The sequence below is a fragment of the Heteronotia binoei genome, chromosome 2 (assembly GCF_032191835.1).
Source record: "Heteronotia binoei isolate CCM8104 ecotype False Entrance Well chromosome 2, APGP_CSIRO_Hbin_v1, whole genome shotgun sequence".
Lineage (NCBI taxonomy): Eukaryota > Metazoa > Chordata > Lepidosauria > Squamata > Gekkonidae > Heteronotia > Heteronotia binoei.
The window spans coordinates 13016803-13030555 of record NC_083224.1 but is presented as its reverse complement, the minus strand read 5'-3'; the positions used below and the strand labels follow the sequence as shown (position 1 = coordinate 13030555).

Genomic DNA, 13753 nt, shown 5'->3' with positions numbered 1-13753 from the left:
ACCCATCACCTCTTACACAAAATTCCTGACGCCAACTATTGCACATCTTGTTAAAACTCATAACCAAGATTTACACTCTCAATTTCCCTCCTTTCCAACTGAGCAACATAACAGAAACGGGCAATCTTAGATGAAACATCAGAATGAGCGTCAGACAGGAGGAAGGCAATCTGCTCATCCTCCGGCCTGCCCGCCAAGGACCCGAGAATTGGAGAGATTAATCTTGCCCTCAAGTCATTGTAATTAGGGCACCGCAAAACGATGTGGAGAGTTGTTTCGACCTCATTGCAATTGCAGGGGCACAATCTTTCCAGATACGGGTACCCAGCGTAACGTCCCAAAAGCACCGAAGAGAAAAGTGCGTTGAGTCGTGCTTTTGAGAAAGCGATCCGATATTTTGGGATGGTGATGTTGAAAAGATACCTGGCTGGGGACAGTACTTCGGCTTGCTTCTCTAAGAAAATGTGCGCAGAAAGACTAGCTCTAGCAGATCTCAGTTCCAGCTCCACCAACCTCAGGCGCAGAAGTTCTTTCGCATCCCTCAGTTCCATCATTGCTAGGGACTCAGGGGAGAGATCACAGAGTCTAAAATGATCTAGACACCTTTTCTCCCAAGTCCCCACAAAAGAGTCGAAAAAAATCAGATGGGGAAGGCCACCTGGCTTTGAGAGAACCCTCAAAAAGTAACAAAGGGTGTTTAACCACATAGACGTCTCGATGCTTGGGACGCCAGATTCCAACCTGATGGCAGTGTTTGGCACACAACTGGGGACAGACAGAAGCTTGCGCAAGAGTTTAGTTTGTACTATCTCCAACGGCTTGGTGGTTGAATAAGGGGCAATTTCAGCGCCATAGAGCAACTGGACCCTGGTCTTTGCAGTATGCAGCCTTAGTGCTGCAGGCAAGAATTTGGCCCCTTTGGAGATGTAAAAACGGTAGATGGCATCAGCTGTTCTTTGCGCAGATTGTGCAACATAGCTCTTATGTGCCAAACGCTTTCCCTGATAATGAAAAATCACCCCCCAGGTATTTAATAATTTTTACTTGCTCAATGGGTTTGCCATTTAGAAACCAGCAATGAGCCTTGAAACGTTTGGTGAAAACTAAAACCTTGGTTTTATCTAGATTAATTTCCAACTTTTCCTGCAGACTGGTCTGGGTTAGATGGCGAAGGGCCCTCATCTGTAGTAGATAAGAATATATTTTCGAGATCAGTTTTTCCTGAGGGCCCAGGAAAATTTTATCGAATGGATATTGATCAACATTAAACCCTACTATCTTATCTTTAACATATCTGGACACTATTTGTGTTCTGAGCCACCAACTCATATTCATGTTCTTACTCTCTAGTTCTAGGGTGTCGAACTCATTTGTTACGAGGGCCAGATCTGACATAAAACAGACCTTGTTGGGCCAGGCCATATCTGGTTGGGCCGAGCTATGTCGGGCCGGGCCTTGTGTGTACCTAATTTAAGATTAGGTAGCAGAGATAAAAAATTTATAAAGAACACAGACAAATAATTTTTTAAAAAAACTTAAAACATGCTTAAAATGTTAGCACTCATTGGTCTTAAAGGCACTTCCTTTGTATTTCTCCCATGGGATCCAAGGAACTGGGCAAAGGAAGCTCTGGCTCGTTCCTTCCTTCCCCAAGGGAGGATCCTCAGCCAAAGGGTAAAATAGAGGTTTTGCTCTGTAGCTCCTGTGCGATTGAGCAAGCCTGGCAAAGCAAGCTGTTCTGCAGAAGGAAGCAAGATATAGGGAGAAGGAAACAGATGACAGTCAGTTGCTAGGGGGCCTGATAGGAGCCCTCCGGGGGCCTGATCTGGTCCCCAAACTGCATGTTTGACACCCCTGCTCTAGTTATTCCTTGGTTTTCAATTGATTATCTTGTTGCAGTATTTCCTCATATTTATAACACTGATCTGGTTTTAAAAGATTTGGTGGTGTAAATGCTTCAAAGCTAGGAGGTATTGGTACACGAAGTAATTCAAAAAATGTACAATAGGACAATTTTATTTAAACCGGAATTTTTCCTACTGAATATTATGTCGGGTATAACAGATAAGGGTTTGAAACATGTGTATGTACACTTAGTAACCGCAGCTAGAATTTTGTTCGCTAAGGCCTGGAAGAAGAAGGAGACACCAACGAAACCAGAACTAATTGAGAAGTTCCTCGCGATAGCAGAGACAGATATCCTTATGGACTTATTGAAAGAAGATAGTAAAAGAAATTTGAATGAAAGATAGTCACCTCTATACTCATGAGCCCATAAGAGCCCATGGCACAGAGTCTCAAAGCTGCAGTACTGCAGTCCTAAGCTCTGATCACGACCCGAGTTCGATCCCTGACAGAAGCTGGGTTTTCAAGTCGCCCGCTCGAGGTTGACTCAGCCTTCCATCCTTCCGAGGTCGGTAAAAGGAGCACCCAGCTTGCTGCGGGGAAAGTGTAGATGACTGGGGAAGGCAATGGCAAACCACCCCGTAAAAAGTCTGCCGTGAAAACATTGTGAAAGCAACATCACCCCAGAGTCGGAAACGACTGGTGCTTGCACAAGGGATCTTTCCTTTCCCTACTTGCTGTACTTACTTGTGAAGAGCCCCGTGGCGCAGAGTGTTAAAGCTGCAGCACTGCAGTCCTAAGCTCTGCTCACGACCAGAGTTCGATCCCTGGCGGAAGCTGGGTTTTTAGGTAGCCCACTTGAGGTTGACTCAGCCTTCCATCCTTCCAAGGTCGGTCAAATGAAGACCCAGCTTGCTGGGGGGGGAAGTGTAATGACCAGGGAAGTCTATGGCAAACCACCCCGTAAAAAGTCTGCTGTGAAAACATTGTGAAAACGTTACCCCAGAGTCGGAAACGACTGGCGCTTGCACAAGGGTCCTTTCCTTTCCTATACTCATGAACTGAAAACCCCACTAACAAACTTTTGTAGGTAGTATAAGACATGTGGTATTGAGATTTAGGGTACGTTGTTTTAAAATTGTAATAATGATAAGGTACAGCAGCTAACTAATGGAGAAGTATGTAAAGTTTTATTAATAATGTGTATGTGAATCCCTATCCTTACCCCTTTCCCATACCTTCCCCTTTTGCTTCTGTATCCCTATAACCTTAATAAATTGTTGAGACCAATGTGGAAAAAATCAAACCCAGCAACTAGTCTTTGGGGGATATTATCATAGGAGCTGCATAAATTAAACTCAAAGGGTTGTCGTGAGGGTGCAAGAGGGGAGGGGAGAAGCGCCGTGAGCTCCTGAGGCAAAGGATAAGAATAAAAAAAATGCATTTCAAAATTTTTTAAATTGAAATTCTTTTGGACTAGATGCCTGGTTCCGTCTCCCCATGTTCACTTCCCCCTTTTTCTGTCCCGCAGAGAAGATGATAACCAGCGAAGTCCTGGAAGGTGTTCCGCTGCTGGTTCTGGCTAACAAACAGGACGTCGAGGTGAGTGAGGCCTTTGCTGAGGTAAAAGCCGGCTCGTGTCTAAGATTAGCGTCTCTCTTTTTTTCTTTTCTGAAGACTCCTATCTTTGTACCGGGACATAATCTCTGGGTCTATTCTCGTGCATTGGTGGGTTATTTTTGTTCCCAGAAGTACTCGCTGTGAACGGTCTTGACTTCCAAGAAACCGAAATCCTACTCCTGCTGCTTGGGAGTTATTCTGTGCACACCCCCAAGACATCAGGCAGCTGTTCTGCGTCAGTCTTGGTTTGGTATTTGCTAATGATCACATGTCGAGACAGGAGAGAGGTTTGTCACTTTCTTGTATGAGTCGGAGATGATCGGTGAACTCCGTTTATAGAACGGAGCAGCAAGAGGACTGTAGACAAGCTGTTTGTGGTTTGAGATCCTTGAATTGCTCGGACCATCCAGGACTTGGGGGTAGACTTGACTTCAACAACTTCCTTCCTAAAAAGGAAGTCCCTCAGTTGAAATAGTCACAATTCCTATTTCTTCTTCCCTCGTCGCTTGTGCGACATCTGGATTGGGGTGGCTCAGCGGTGCTGTTATTATTAGATCTGTCAGCCGCATTTGATACGGTTGACCATCAGCTACTGACTAGCCGCCTTGCCGACGTGGGGATTCAGTGGCTGGCCTCCTTTCTCCAAGGTCGGAGACAAAGGGTGGTGATAGGGGAGGAATCATCCCAAAGGCACCCACTTATATGTGGTGTGCCACAGGATGTAGTTCTGTCCCCGATGTTATTAAACATCTGTATGCGCCCCCTTGCCCAGATTGTCAGAAGGTATGGGCTGGGTTGTCACCAATACGCAGACGACACCCAGCTCTATCTATTGATGGCTGGCCAGTCCGACTGTACCCCGGAAAATCTAGACCTGGCTCTCCAAGCTGTAGCATCTTGGCTCAGGCTAAGTTGGTTGAAGCTGAATCCAACGAAGATGGAGGTTCTCTATCTGAGCTGGAGTGGTCCGAAGGAGGAGATTCCTCTGCCGGCTCTTGACGGGGTGCCGCTGATACCGGCCCCTAAGGTCAAGAGCTTAGGTGTGCTCCTGGAGTCCTCTCTTACAATGGAGGCCCACGTAGCAGCCACTACTGGATCTGCCTTTTTTCAGCTTCGGTGGGTGCAGCAGTTGGCCCCTTTCTTGGAGCATGACGACTTAGCAATGGTGATCCATGCTACAGTCACCTTGAGAATAGATCGCTGTAATGCTCTCTACATGGGGCTACCCTTGACCCTGACTCGGAAATTACAGCTAGTGCAGAACGCTGCGGCACGGCTGTTAATGCGGCTCCCTTGTGGGCAGCGCATTCAGCCAGTGCTGAAAGAGCTGCGCTGGCTACCTATTGTGTTCCAAGTCCGTTTCAAGGTGTTGGTGCTGACCTTTAAAGCCCTTTATGGTCAGGGGCCTGCCTATCTATGGGACTGCCTTTCTCCACATGTTCCCCAGAGAGCACTGCGTTCAGGGGCACAAAACCTACTGTCCGACCCTGGACCAAAGGAGGCTAAGCTATGCTCCGGACGGGCTAGGGCCTTCTCAGTGGCAGCACCAGAAATGTGGAATGCTCTCCCGGAGGCCATAAGGACCCTGCGGGATCTCTCTACTTTCCGCAGGGCCCGCAAAACTGAATTGTTCGAACAGGCCTTTAATATCTAACCGGGAGAGGATTGCCGCCCCACATCGTTATAGAGCTACGATACTACCTGATCACCATCAGAAATGAAGAACTCGCTTATATTGATGTGGCCCAGCACCACATCATGGTTTTAAAATTGTAACTGTATTTGATTGTCAAAGATTTCAGGTTTTCACGGCTGGCATCATCATTAGGGTTTGTAGAATGTTTTGGGCTCAAGTGCCGTGTTCTGCTGGAGAAAGTTTTTCTTCCAGACGTTTCGTTCTCAGCTGCGGAGAACATCCTCAGTGGCGTTGCAGCAGGAGCAGGCGCTCTGACCTCCTTGGCTGCTGTGCATTGAGTGAGGCCAGGGCTGCTGGAGAGCTGCTATTTCTAGGCTGGAGGGGATGTGGTGAGAGGGCAATTGGAGGGCCACACCCCCTCCAGCCTAGAAATAGCAGCTCTCCAGCAGCCCTGGCCTCACTCAATGCACAGCAGCCAAGGAGGTCAGAGCGCCTGCTCTGGCTGCAACGCCACTGAGGATGTTCTCCGCAGCTGAGAACGAAACGTCTGGAAGGAAAACTTTCTCCAGTAGAACACGGCACTTGTATTTGATTGATTTTTAAATTGCAACTATAAATGCTGTTAGCCCGCCCTGAATCCGCTTGCGGAGAAGGCGGGATAGAAATTTAAGGTGCACAAATAAAAATAAAATCTTAGCTCCAGCTCAGCGGTTGCAGTGCTTCCTTCACTTGCAAAGGCTCCGTGGCAGTGTTCCGTCTAAGCTGAGTTAGTGTGAGCTAGCTCACAGTTTTTTAGCCTCTGGCTCACACAGGGCTTTTTTTTTTCTTTTTAGCAGGAACACACAGGAGCGCAGTTCTGGCTGGCTTGGTGTCAGGGGGTGTGGCCTAATATGCAAAGGAGTTCCTGCTGGGCTTTTTCTGTAGACATCCCTATGTAAAACAATGGTGATGTCAGAGGGTGTGGCCTAATATGCAGATGAATTCCTGCTGGGCTTGTTCTACCAATAAAAGCCCTGGGCTCACTTATTTTTGTCTTAGTTCATGAAAAATGAGCCCCAGACCAAACTAATTTATGCAGTAGCTCACAAATTTAATGCTAGTAGTAGTAGAAGATGATGATATTGGATTTATATCCCGCCCTATACTCTGAATCTCAGAGTCTCAGAGTGGCTCACAATCTCCTTTACCTCTCCCCTCCACAATAGACACCCTGTGAGGTAGGTGGAGCTGAGAGAGCTCTGATAGAAGCTGCCCTTTCAAGGGCAACTCCTGTGAGAGCTGTTTATTTATTTATTTATTTATTACTTTACATTTATATCCCGCCCTCTCCGCAAGCGGACTCAGGGCGGCTTACAATATCATAAAACAATGAATTCCATAAAACATATAAAACCATGATTCACTTATCAATTTAAGACTATGTGGCCTTGTGGCTGACCCAAGGCCATTCCAGCAGCTGCAAGTGGAGGAGTGGGGAATCAAACCCGGTTCTCTCAGATAAGAGAGCTCTGGCTGACCCAAGGCCATTCCAGCAGCTGCAAGTGGAGGAGTGGGGAATCAAACCCGGTTCTCCCAGATAAGAGTCCGCCCACTTCACCACTACACCAAACTGGCTAACAAATTTAATGCTAGTAGCTCACAAAGTAGAATTTCTGCTCACGACTCCGCAGCTTAGAAGAGACATTGCTCCCTGGCTCTTTATTTTGAATGGGCTCAGCTAGCAAGAACCTCTTGTTGAGGGTGAAAGCGGAGACCGCAGAAGTAGGTTTGAAACTCAACATCAAAAAAACTAAGATCATGGCATCCGGCCCCATCACACCTTGGCAAATAGAAGGGGAAGACATGGAAGTCGTGACAGACTTCACATTTCTGGGATCCAAGATCACTGCAGATGGTTACTGTAGCCATGAAATTAAAGACGTTTGTTCCTTGGGAGGACAGCTATGGCGAACTTGGGCAGTATAATAAAAAGTAGAGACATCACCCTGACAACAAAAGTCCATATAGTCAAAGCGATGGTATTCCCTGTAGTAATGTATGGCTGTGAGAGCTGGACCATAAGGAAGGCCGAGCGCAGAAGAATAGATGCTTTTGAGCTGTGGTGCTGGAGAAGACTCTTGAGAGTCCCTTGGACTGCAAGAAGATCCAATCAGTCAGTCCTAAGGGAAATCAACCCAGACTGTTCCCTGGAAGGTCAGCTGCTGAAGCTGAAGCTCCAATGCTTTGGCCACCCAATGAGAAGGGAGCGCTCCCTGGAGAAGACCCTGATGCTGGGAAAGACAGAAGGCCAAAGAAGAAGGGGACGGCAAAAGAGGAGATGGCTGGACAGCGTGACTGATGTAACGAACCCGAATTTGAGCAGACTTCGGAGGATGGTGGAAGACAGGAGGGCCTGGCGTGACTTGGTCCACGGGTTCGCAAAGAGTCGGACTCGACTGTGCGACTGAACAACAACAAAGCAAGAACTAGGGATTATTTTTGTTCCCTGAAACTCTGGAAAGATGCTGCCAGTCATAACAGACTGCCATTGCCCAACCTGGGGCCCGTGGCTTCCGCAGCCCTTGTTCACATCTTTCCCGGCGCCCAATCAAATGTTTGAGGAAGTAGGCGGGGCCAGAAGGGACTTTTGCCCATCAGGGCTTTGGATTGGCCATTGGAGACCTAGTAAGCGATGCTGAAGAAATTCGTTTAAAGATGGCTTTGGTAGGAGCTACGGCTACAGCACAAGGATCTTTGCTCTGCGACTGAAGGTGTATGTGAGAAAATATTGTAAAGCCATAAGTGCCCATTTGGGGTGGGCCATAGCTCTAGCAGAGGTTGTCCTTGAAAGGGCAGCTGCTGTGAGAGCACTTTCCAGCCCCACCCACCTCACAGGGTGTCTGTTGTGGGGAAGGAAGGTAAAGGAGATTGTGAGCCGCTCTGAGACTCTTCGGAGTGGAGGGCGGGATATAAATCCAATATCTTCATCTACCTCACAGGGTGTCTGTTGTGGGGGAGGAAGGTAAAGGAGATTGTGAGCCGCTCTGAGACTCTTTGGAGTGGAGGGCGGGATATAAATCCAATATCTTCATCTACCTCACAGGGTGTCTGTTGTGGGGGAGGAAGGTAAAGGAGATTGTGAGCCGCTCTGAGACTCTTCGGAGTGGAGGGCGGGATATAAATCCAATATCTTCATCTACCTCACAGGGTGTCTGTTGTGGGGGAGGAAGGTAAAGGAGATTGTGAGCCGCTCTGAGACTCTTCGGAGTGGAGGGCGGGATATAAATCCAATATCTTCTTCTTCGGAATAACAATTAAAAAAAATTTTTTAAGACATCCTGTTAAACAGTCCTTCTGCCTGAAATGCTGGAGAGTAGGGCTTTTTATTGTAGCAGGAACTCCTTTGCATATTAGGCCACACTTCTCTGATGTAGCCAATGCTCCAGGAGCTTACACTAGGCCCTGTAAGAAGAACCCTATAAGCTCTTGGAGGATTGGCTACATCAAGGTGGTGTGGCCTAATAGGCAAAGGAGCTCCTGCTACAAAAAAACAAAAGCCTTGCTGGAGAGTTACTGTTACGTATGACCTCATTTCCTGATATTTTGTGGTTGGCTCCACCTCCTGGAATAGACAGTATCACGATGACTCAATCAGTGATCTTTGTATCTTTTTTTTAAATCGTATTTTTAAAAATGCGCATATGTGTTTGTGTGAGCGTATGTGTTTGTGCGCACCTGGAAGAGCCCTGCTGGATCAGACCAGTGAGGGTCCATCTAGTCCAGCCTCCTGTCTCACACAGTGGCCACCCAGTTCCTCTGGATGGCCAACAACAGGGCATGGAGGCTGAGGCCTTCAAGAGAGCATACAAAGAGCACTACTGGATTAGACCAGTGAGGGTCTATCTTGTCCAGCATCCTGTCTCACACAGTGGCCACCCAGTTCATCTGGATGGCCAACAACAGGGCATAGAGGCCGAGGCCTTCATAAGAACCTCAGAAGATCCCTGCTGGATCAGACCAGTGAGGGTCCATCTAGCCCAGCCTCCTGTCTCACACAGTGGCCAACCAGTTCCTCTGGAGAGCCAGCAACAGGGCAGAGAGGCCGAGGCCTTCCTAAGAACCTCAGAAGAGCCCAGCTGGATCAGACCAGTGAGGGTCCATCTAGCCCAGCCTCCTGTCTCACACACTGGCCAACCAGTTCCTCTGGAGGGCCCACAACAGGGCATAGAGGCCAAGGCCTTCAAGAGAGCATACAAAGAGCCCTGCTGGATCAGACCAGTGCGGGTCCATCTAGTCCAGCCTCCTGTCTCACACAGTGGCCAACCAGTTCCCCTAGAAGGCCAGCAACAGGGCACAGAGGCCAAGGTCTCCCCTGATGTTGCCTCCTGGCTCTGGGATTTAGGTGCTTAGTGCCTTTGAATGTGGAAATTCCAGTAAGTCACCATGGATAATAGCAACTGATAGACTTATACTCCACTAATCCATCTAAACTCCTTTTAAAGCTCTTTATCCCTGTGGTCATCACTACATCCTCTGGGGCAGCAAATTCCATATTTTAATCACTCTCTGTGTAAAGAGAGCCAGTTTGGTGTAGTGGTGAAGTGTATGGACTCTTATCTGGGAGAACCGGGTTTGATTCCCCACTCCTTCACTTGCAGCTGCTGGAATGGCCTCGGGTCAGCCATAGCTCTGGCAGAGGTTGTCCTTGAAAGGGCAGCTGCTGGGAGAGCTCTCTCAGCCCCACCCACCTCACAGGGTGTCTGTTGTGGGGGGAGAAGATATAGGAGATTGTGAGCCGCTCTGAGACTCTTCAGAGTGGAGGGCGGGATATAAATCCAACATCTTCATCTACCTCACAGGGTGTCTGTTGTGGGGGAGGAAGGGAAAGGAGATTGTGAGCCGCTCTGAGACTCTTCAGAGTGGAGGGCGGGATATAAATCCAATATCTTCATCTACCTCACAGGGTGTCTGTTCTGGGGGAGGAAGGGAAAGGAGATTGTGAGCCGCTCTGAGACTCTTCGGAGTGGAGGAGGGATATAAATCCAATATCTTCATCTACCTCACAGGGTGTCTGTGGTGGGGGAGGAAGGGAAAGGAGGTTGTGAGACGCTCTGAGACTCTTTGGAGTGGAGGAGGGATATAAATCCAATATCTTCATCTACCTCACAGGGTGTCTGTTGTGGGAGAGGAAGGGAAAGGAGATTGTGAGCCGCTCTGAGACTCTTCAGAGTGGAGGGCGGGATATAAATCCAATATCTTCATCTCCCTCACAGGGTGTCTGTTGTGGGGGAGGAAGGGAAAGGAGATTGTGAGCCGCTCTGAGACTCTTCGGAGTGGAGGGCGGGATATAAATCCAATATCATCTACCTCACAGGGTGTCTGTTGTGGGGGAGGAAGTTAAAGGAGGTTGTGAGCCGCTCTGAGACTCTTCAGAGTGGAGGGCGGGATATAAATCCAACATCTTCATCTACCTCACAGGGTGTCTGTTGTGGGGGAGGATGTTAAAGGAGGTTGTGAGCCGCTCTGAGACTCTTTGGAGGGGAGGGAGGGATATAAATCCAACATCTTCATCTACCTCACAGGGTGTCTGTTGTGGGAGAGGAAGGGAAAGGAGATTGTGAGCCACTCTGAGACTCTTCAGAGTGGAGGGCGGGATATAAATCCAACATCTTCATCTACCTCACAGGGTGTCTGTTGTGGGGGAGGAAGTTAAAGGAGGTTGTGAGCTGTTCTGAGACTCTTTGGAGTGGAGGGAGGGATATAAATCCAATATCTTCATCTACCTCACTGGGTGTCTGTTGTGGGGGAGGAAGGGAAAGGAGATTGTGAGCCGCTCTGAGACTCTTCAGAGTGGAGGGTGGGATATAAATCCAATATCTTCATCTGCCTCACAGGGTGTCTGTTGTGGGGGAGGAAGGGAAAGGAGATTGTGAGCCTCTCTGAGACTCTTCGGAGTGGAGGGCGGGATATAAATCCAACATCTTCATCTACCTCACAGGGTGTCTGTTGTGGGGGAGGAAGTTAAAGGAGGTTGTGAGCCGCTCTGAGACTCTTCAGAGTGGAGGGCGGGATATAAATCCAACATCTTCATCTACCTCACAGGGTGTCTGTTGTGGGGGAGGATGTTAAAGGAGGTTGTGAGCCGCTCTGAGACTCTTTGGAGTGGAGGGAGGGATATAAATCCAACATCTTCATCTACCTCACAGGGTGTCTGTTGTGGGAGAGGAAGGGAAAGGAGATTGTGAGCCGCTCTGAGACTCTTCAGAGTGGAGGGCGGGATATAAATCCAATATCTTCATCTACCTCACAGGGTGTCTGTTGTGGGGGAGGAAGGGAAAGGAGATTGTGAGCCGCTCTGAGACTCTTCGGAGTGGAGGGCGGGATATAAATCCAACATCTTCATCTACCTCACAGGGTGTCTGTTGTGGGGGAGGAAGTTAAAGGAGGTTGTGAGCCACTCTGAGACTCTTCAGAGTGGAGGGCGGGATATAAATCCAACATCTTCATCTACCTCACAGGGTGTCTGTTGTGGGGGAGGAAGTTAAAGGAGGTTGTGAGCTGTTCTGAGACTCTTTGGAGTGGAGGGAGGGATATAAATCCAATATCTTCATCTACCTCACTGGGTGTCTGTTGTGGGGGAGGAAGGTAAAGGAGGTTGTGAGCCGCTCTGAGACTCTTCAGAGTGGAGGGCGGGATATAAATCCAACATCTTCATCTACCTCACAGGGTGTCTGTTGTGGGGGAGGAAGTTAAAGGAGGTTGTGAGCCGCTCTGAGACTCTTCAGAGTGGAGGGCGGGATATAAATCCAACATCTTCATCTACCTCACAGGGTGTCTGTTGTGGGGGAGGAAGTTAAAGGAGGTTGTGAGCCGCTCTGAGACTCTTCAGAGTGGAGGGCAGGATATAAATCCAACATCTTCATCTACCTCACAGGGTGTCTGTTGTGGGGGGGAAGGTAAAGGTGATTGTGAGCCACTCTGAGATTCGGAGTGCAGGGCGGGATATAAATCCAACATCTTCATCTTCTAAATGTTTCCATTTGTCCTGAGAGGGTCAGGAGAAAGGCAGGTGTATAAGTGCTTCAAATAGATAAAATAAAACTAACCCTTAAAAGACCTAACGGTTCGACCCTACCGTTTTGTGCCATCGGCAAGTGAACCTCTCTTTGGCACGAAGCACCTTCTACTGCCGGCGTGGTTGGAAGACGCCACGTGCCCGAGAAATGCACAGGCACAAACAGTAAGCTGCAGTTCATGGAGAAAATTCAGCAGCTCTCAAGTTGGGACGTGAACGTCGTTTCACAATCCCGGGTGTAGATGGCACGCTGCCACCTAAAGAGGCCCGCTCTCTGGTCTAGTGTTACCAATCCCAGGTGTGTAAACTAGGAAAATAAAACTGCGGAATTAACAAGCTTTGAAGCCAATGCACACAAATACTTTATATAGGCAATTCGTCGGAACTAAGCAAAGGCAATCAACAAACAAAAATCAAAACGGCTCAACAGAGCTCAAAGTTCAGCTATTATTTCTCCAGTTCCAAAGAAATTGTCTCGATGCTGTGATTGACTGGTAATGCATCTTGCTGTCTGTAAACTTCCTGGCTGAAAGACGCAGGAATACCATACATTCAAAATAAAGACGCAGGAACACCATACATTCAAAAACAGCGGTCCTCCATCCAACAGGTGCGGCTACACGAGTCCAAGGTTCTGTTCGTGTTTCGTCTGCCACTTCCGCCGGCCGCCTGTATCTTTACCAGGAACGTAACACAAACAAATAGACAGGCATGCATTAGCAAACAAGAATGTAAGCTATACCAGTGAGTTGTTGCCTTAGCACGGGGTACGAATCTTTTTATGAAATTGATGTATGATCATTGGTTTATTTTTTAATATAATTTTGGGAAGCAGTATATTTATTACGATTTGTTTATGTTAAGTTCCTGATAAAGATACAGGCAGCCGGCGGAAGTGGCAGATGAAACAGAACCTTGGACTCGTGTAGCCCAATAGATGGTCCAGAATAGCCCAGTCTCGAGAGAGCTAAACAGGGTCATCCCTTCGGTGGGAGAACAGCAAGCAAGCCTAGGGTTGCTACACAGTGGCAGGCCAAAACACCTCTGCTTGTCTGCCCTCACCTGGATAGCCCAAACTCACCAGACCTGTGAAGCTAAGCCGGGTCAGCCATGGTTGGTGCTGGGATGGGAGACCTCCAAGGAAGTCCAGGGTTGCTAGGCAGACTAGCAGCATCTTTATTGAGAGTCAGTTTGGTGTAGCGGTTAAGTGCGCGGACTCCTTTCTACGAGAACCGGGTTTGATTCCCCACTCCTCCACTTGCACCTGCTGGAATGGCCTTGGGTCAGCCACAGCTCTGGCAGAGGTTCTCCTTGAAAGGGCAGCTGCTGTGAGAGCCCTCTCAGCCCTACCCACCTCACAGGGTGTCTGTTGTGGGGGAGGAAGGTAAAGGAGATTGTGAGCCGCTCTGAGACTCTTCGGAGTGGAGGGCAGGATATAAATTCAATATCTTCATCTACCTCACAGAGTGTCTGCTGTGGGGGAGGAAGGTAAAGGAGATTGTGAGCCGCTCTGAGACTGTTTGGAGTGGAGGGCGGGATATAAATCCAACATCTTCATCTACCTCACTGGGTGTCTGTTGTGGGGGGGGGAAGGGAAA

General features: G+C 48.4%; 1 protein-coding gene across 3 annotated transcripts in view; it reads left to right on the top strand.

Moving 5' to 3' along the window:
* The window catches only part of ARFRP1 (ADP ribosylation factor related protein 1), a 42887-nt gene that overhangs the window by 19079 nt on the left and 10055 nt on the right, over positions 1–13753 (top strand). For all 3 annotated transcript variants that reach the window (XM_060230584.1, XM_060230586.1, XM_060230587.1), the window contains exon 6: positions 3377–3447. In XM_060230584.1, coding sequence (XP_060086567.1) covers positions 3377–3447 — 71 coding nt within the window. The remainder of the gene's footprint in view (positions 1–3376; positions 3448–13753) is intronic.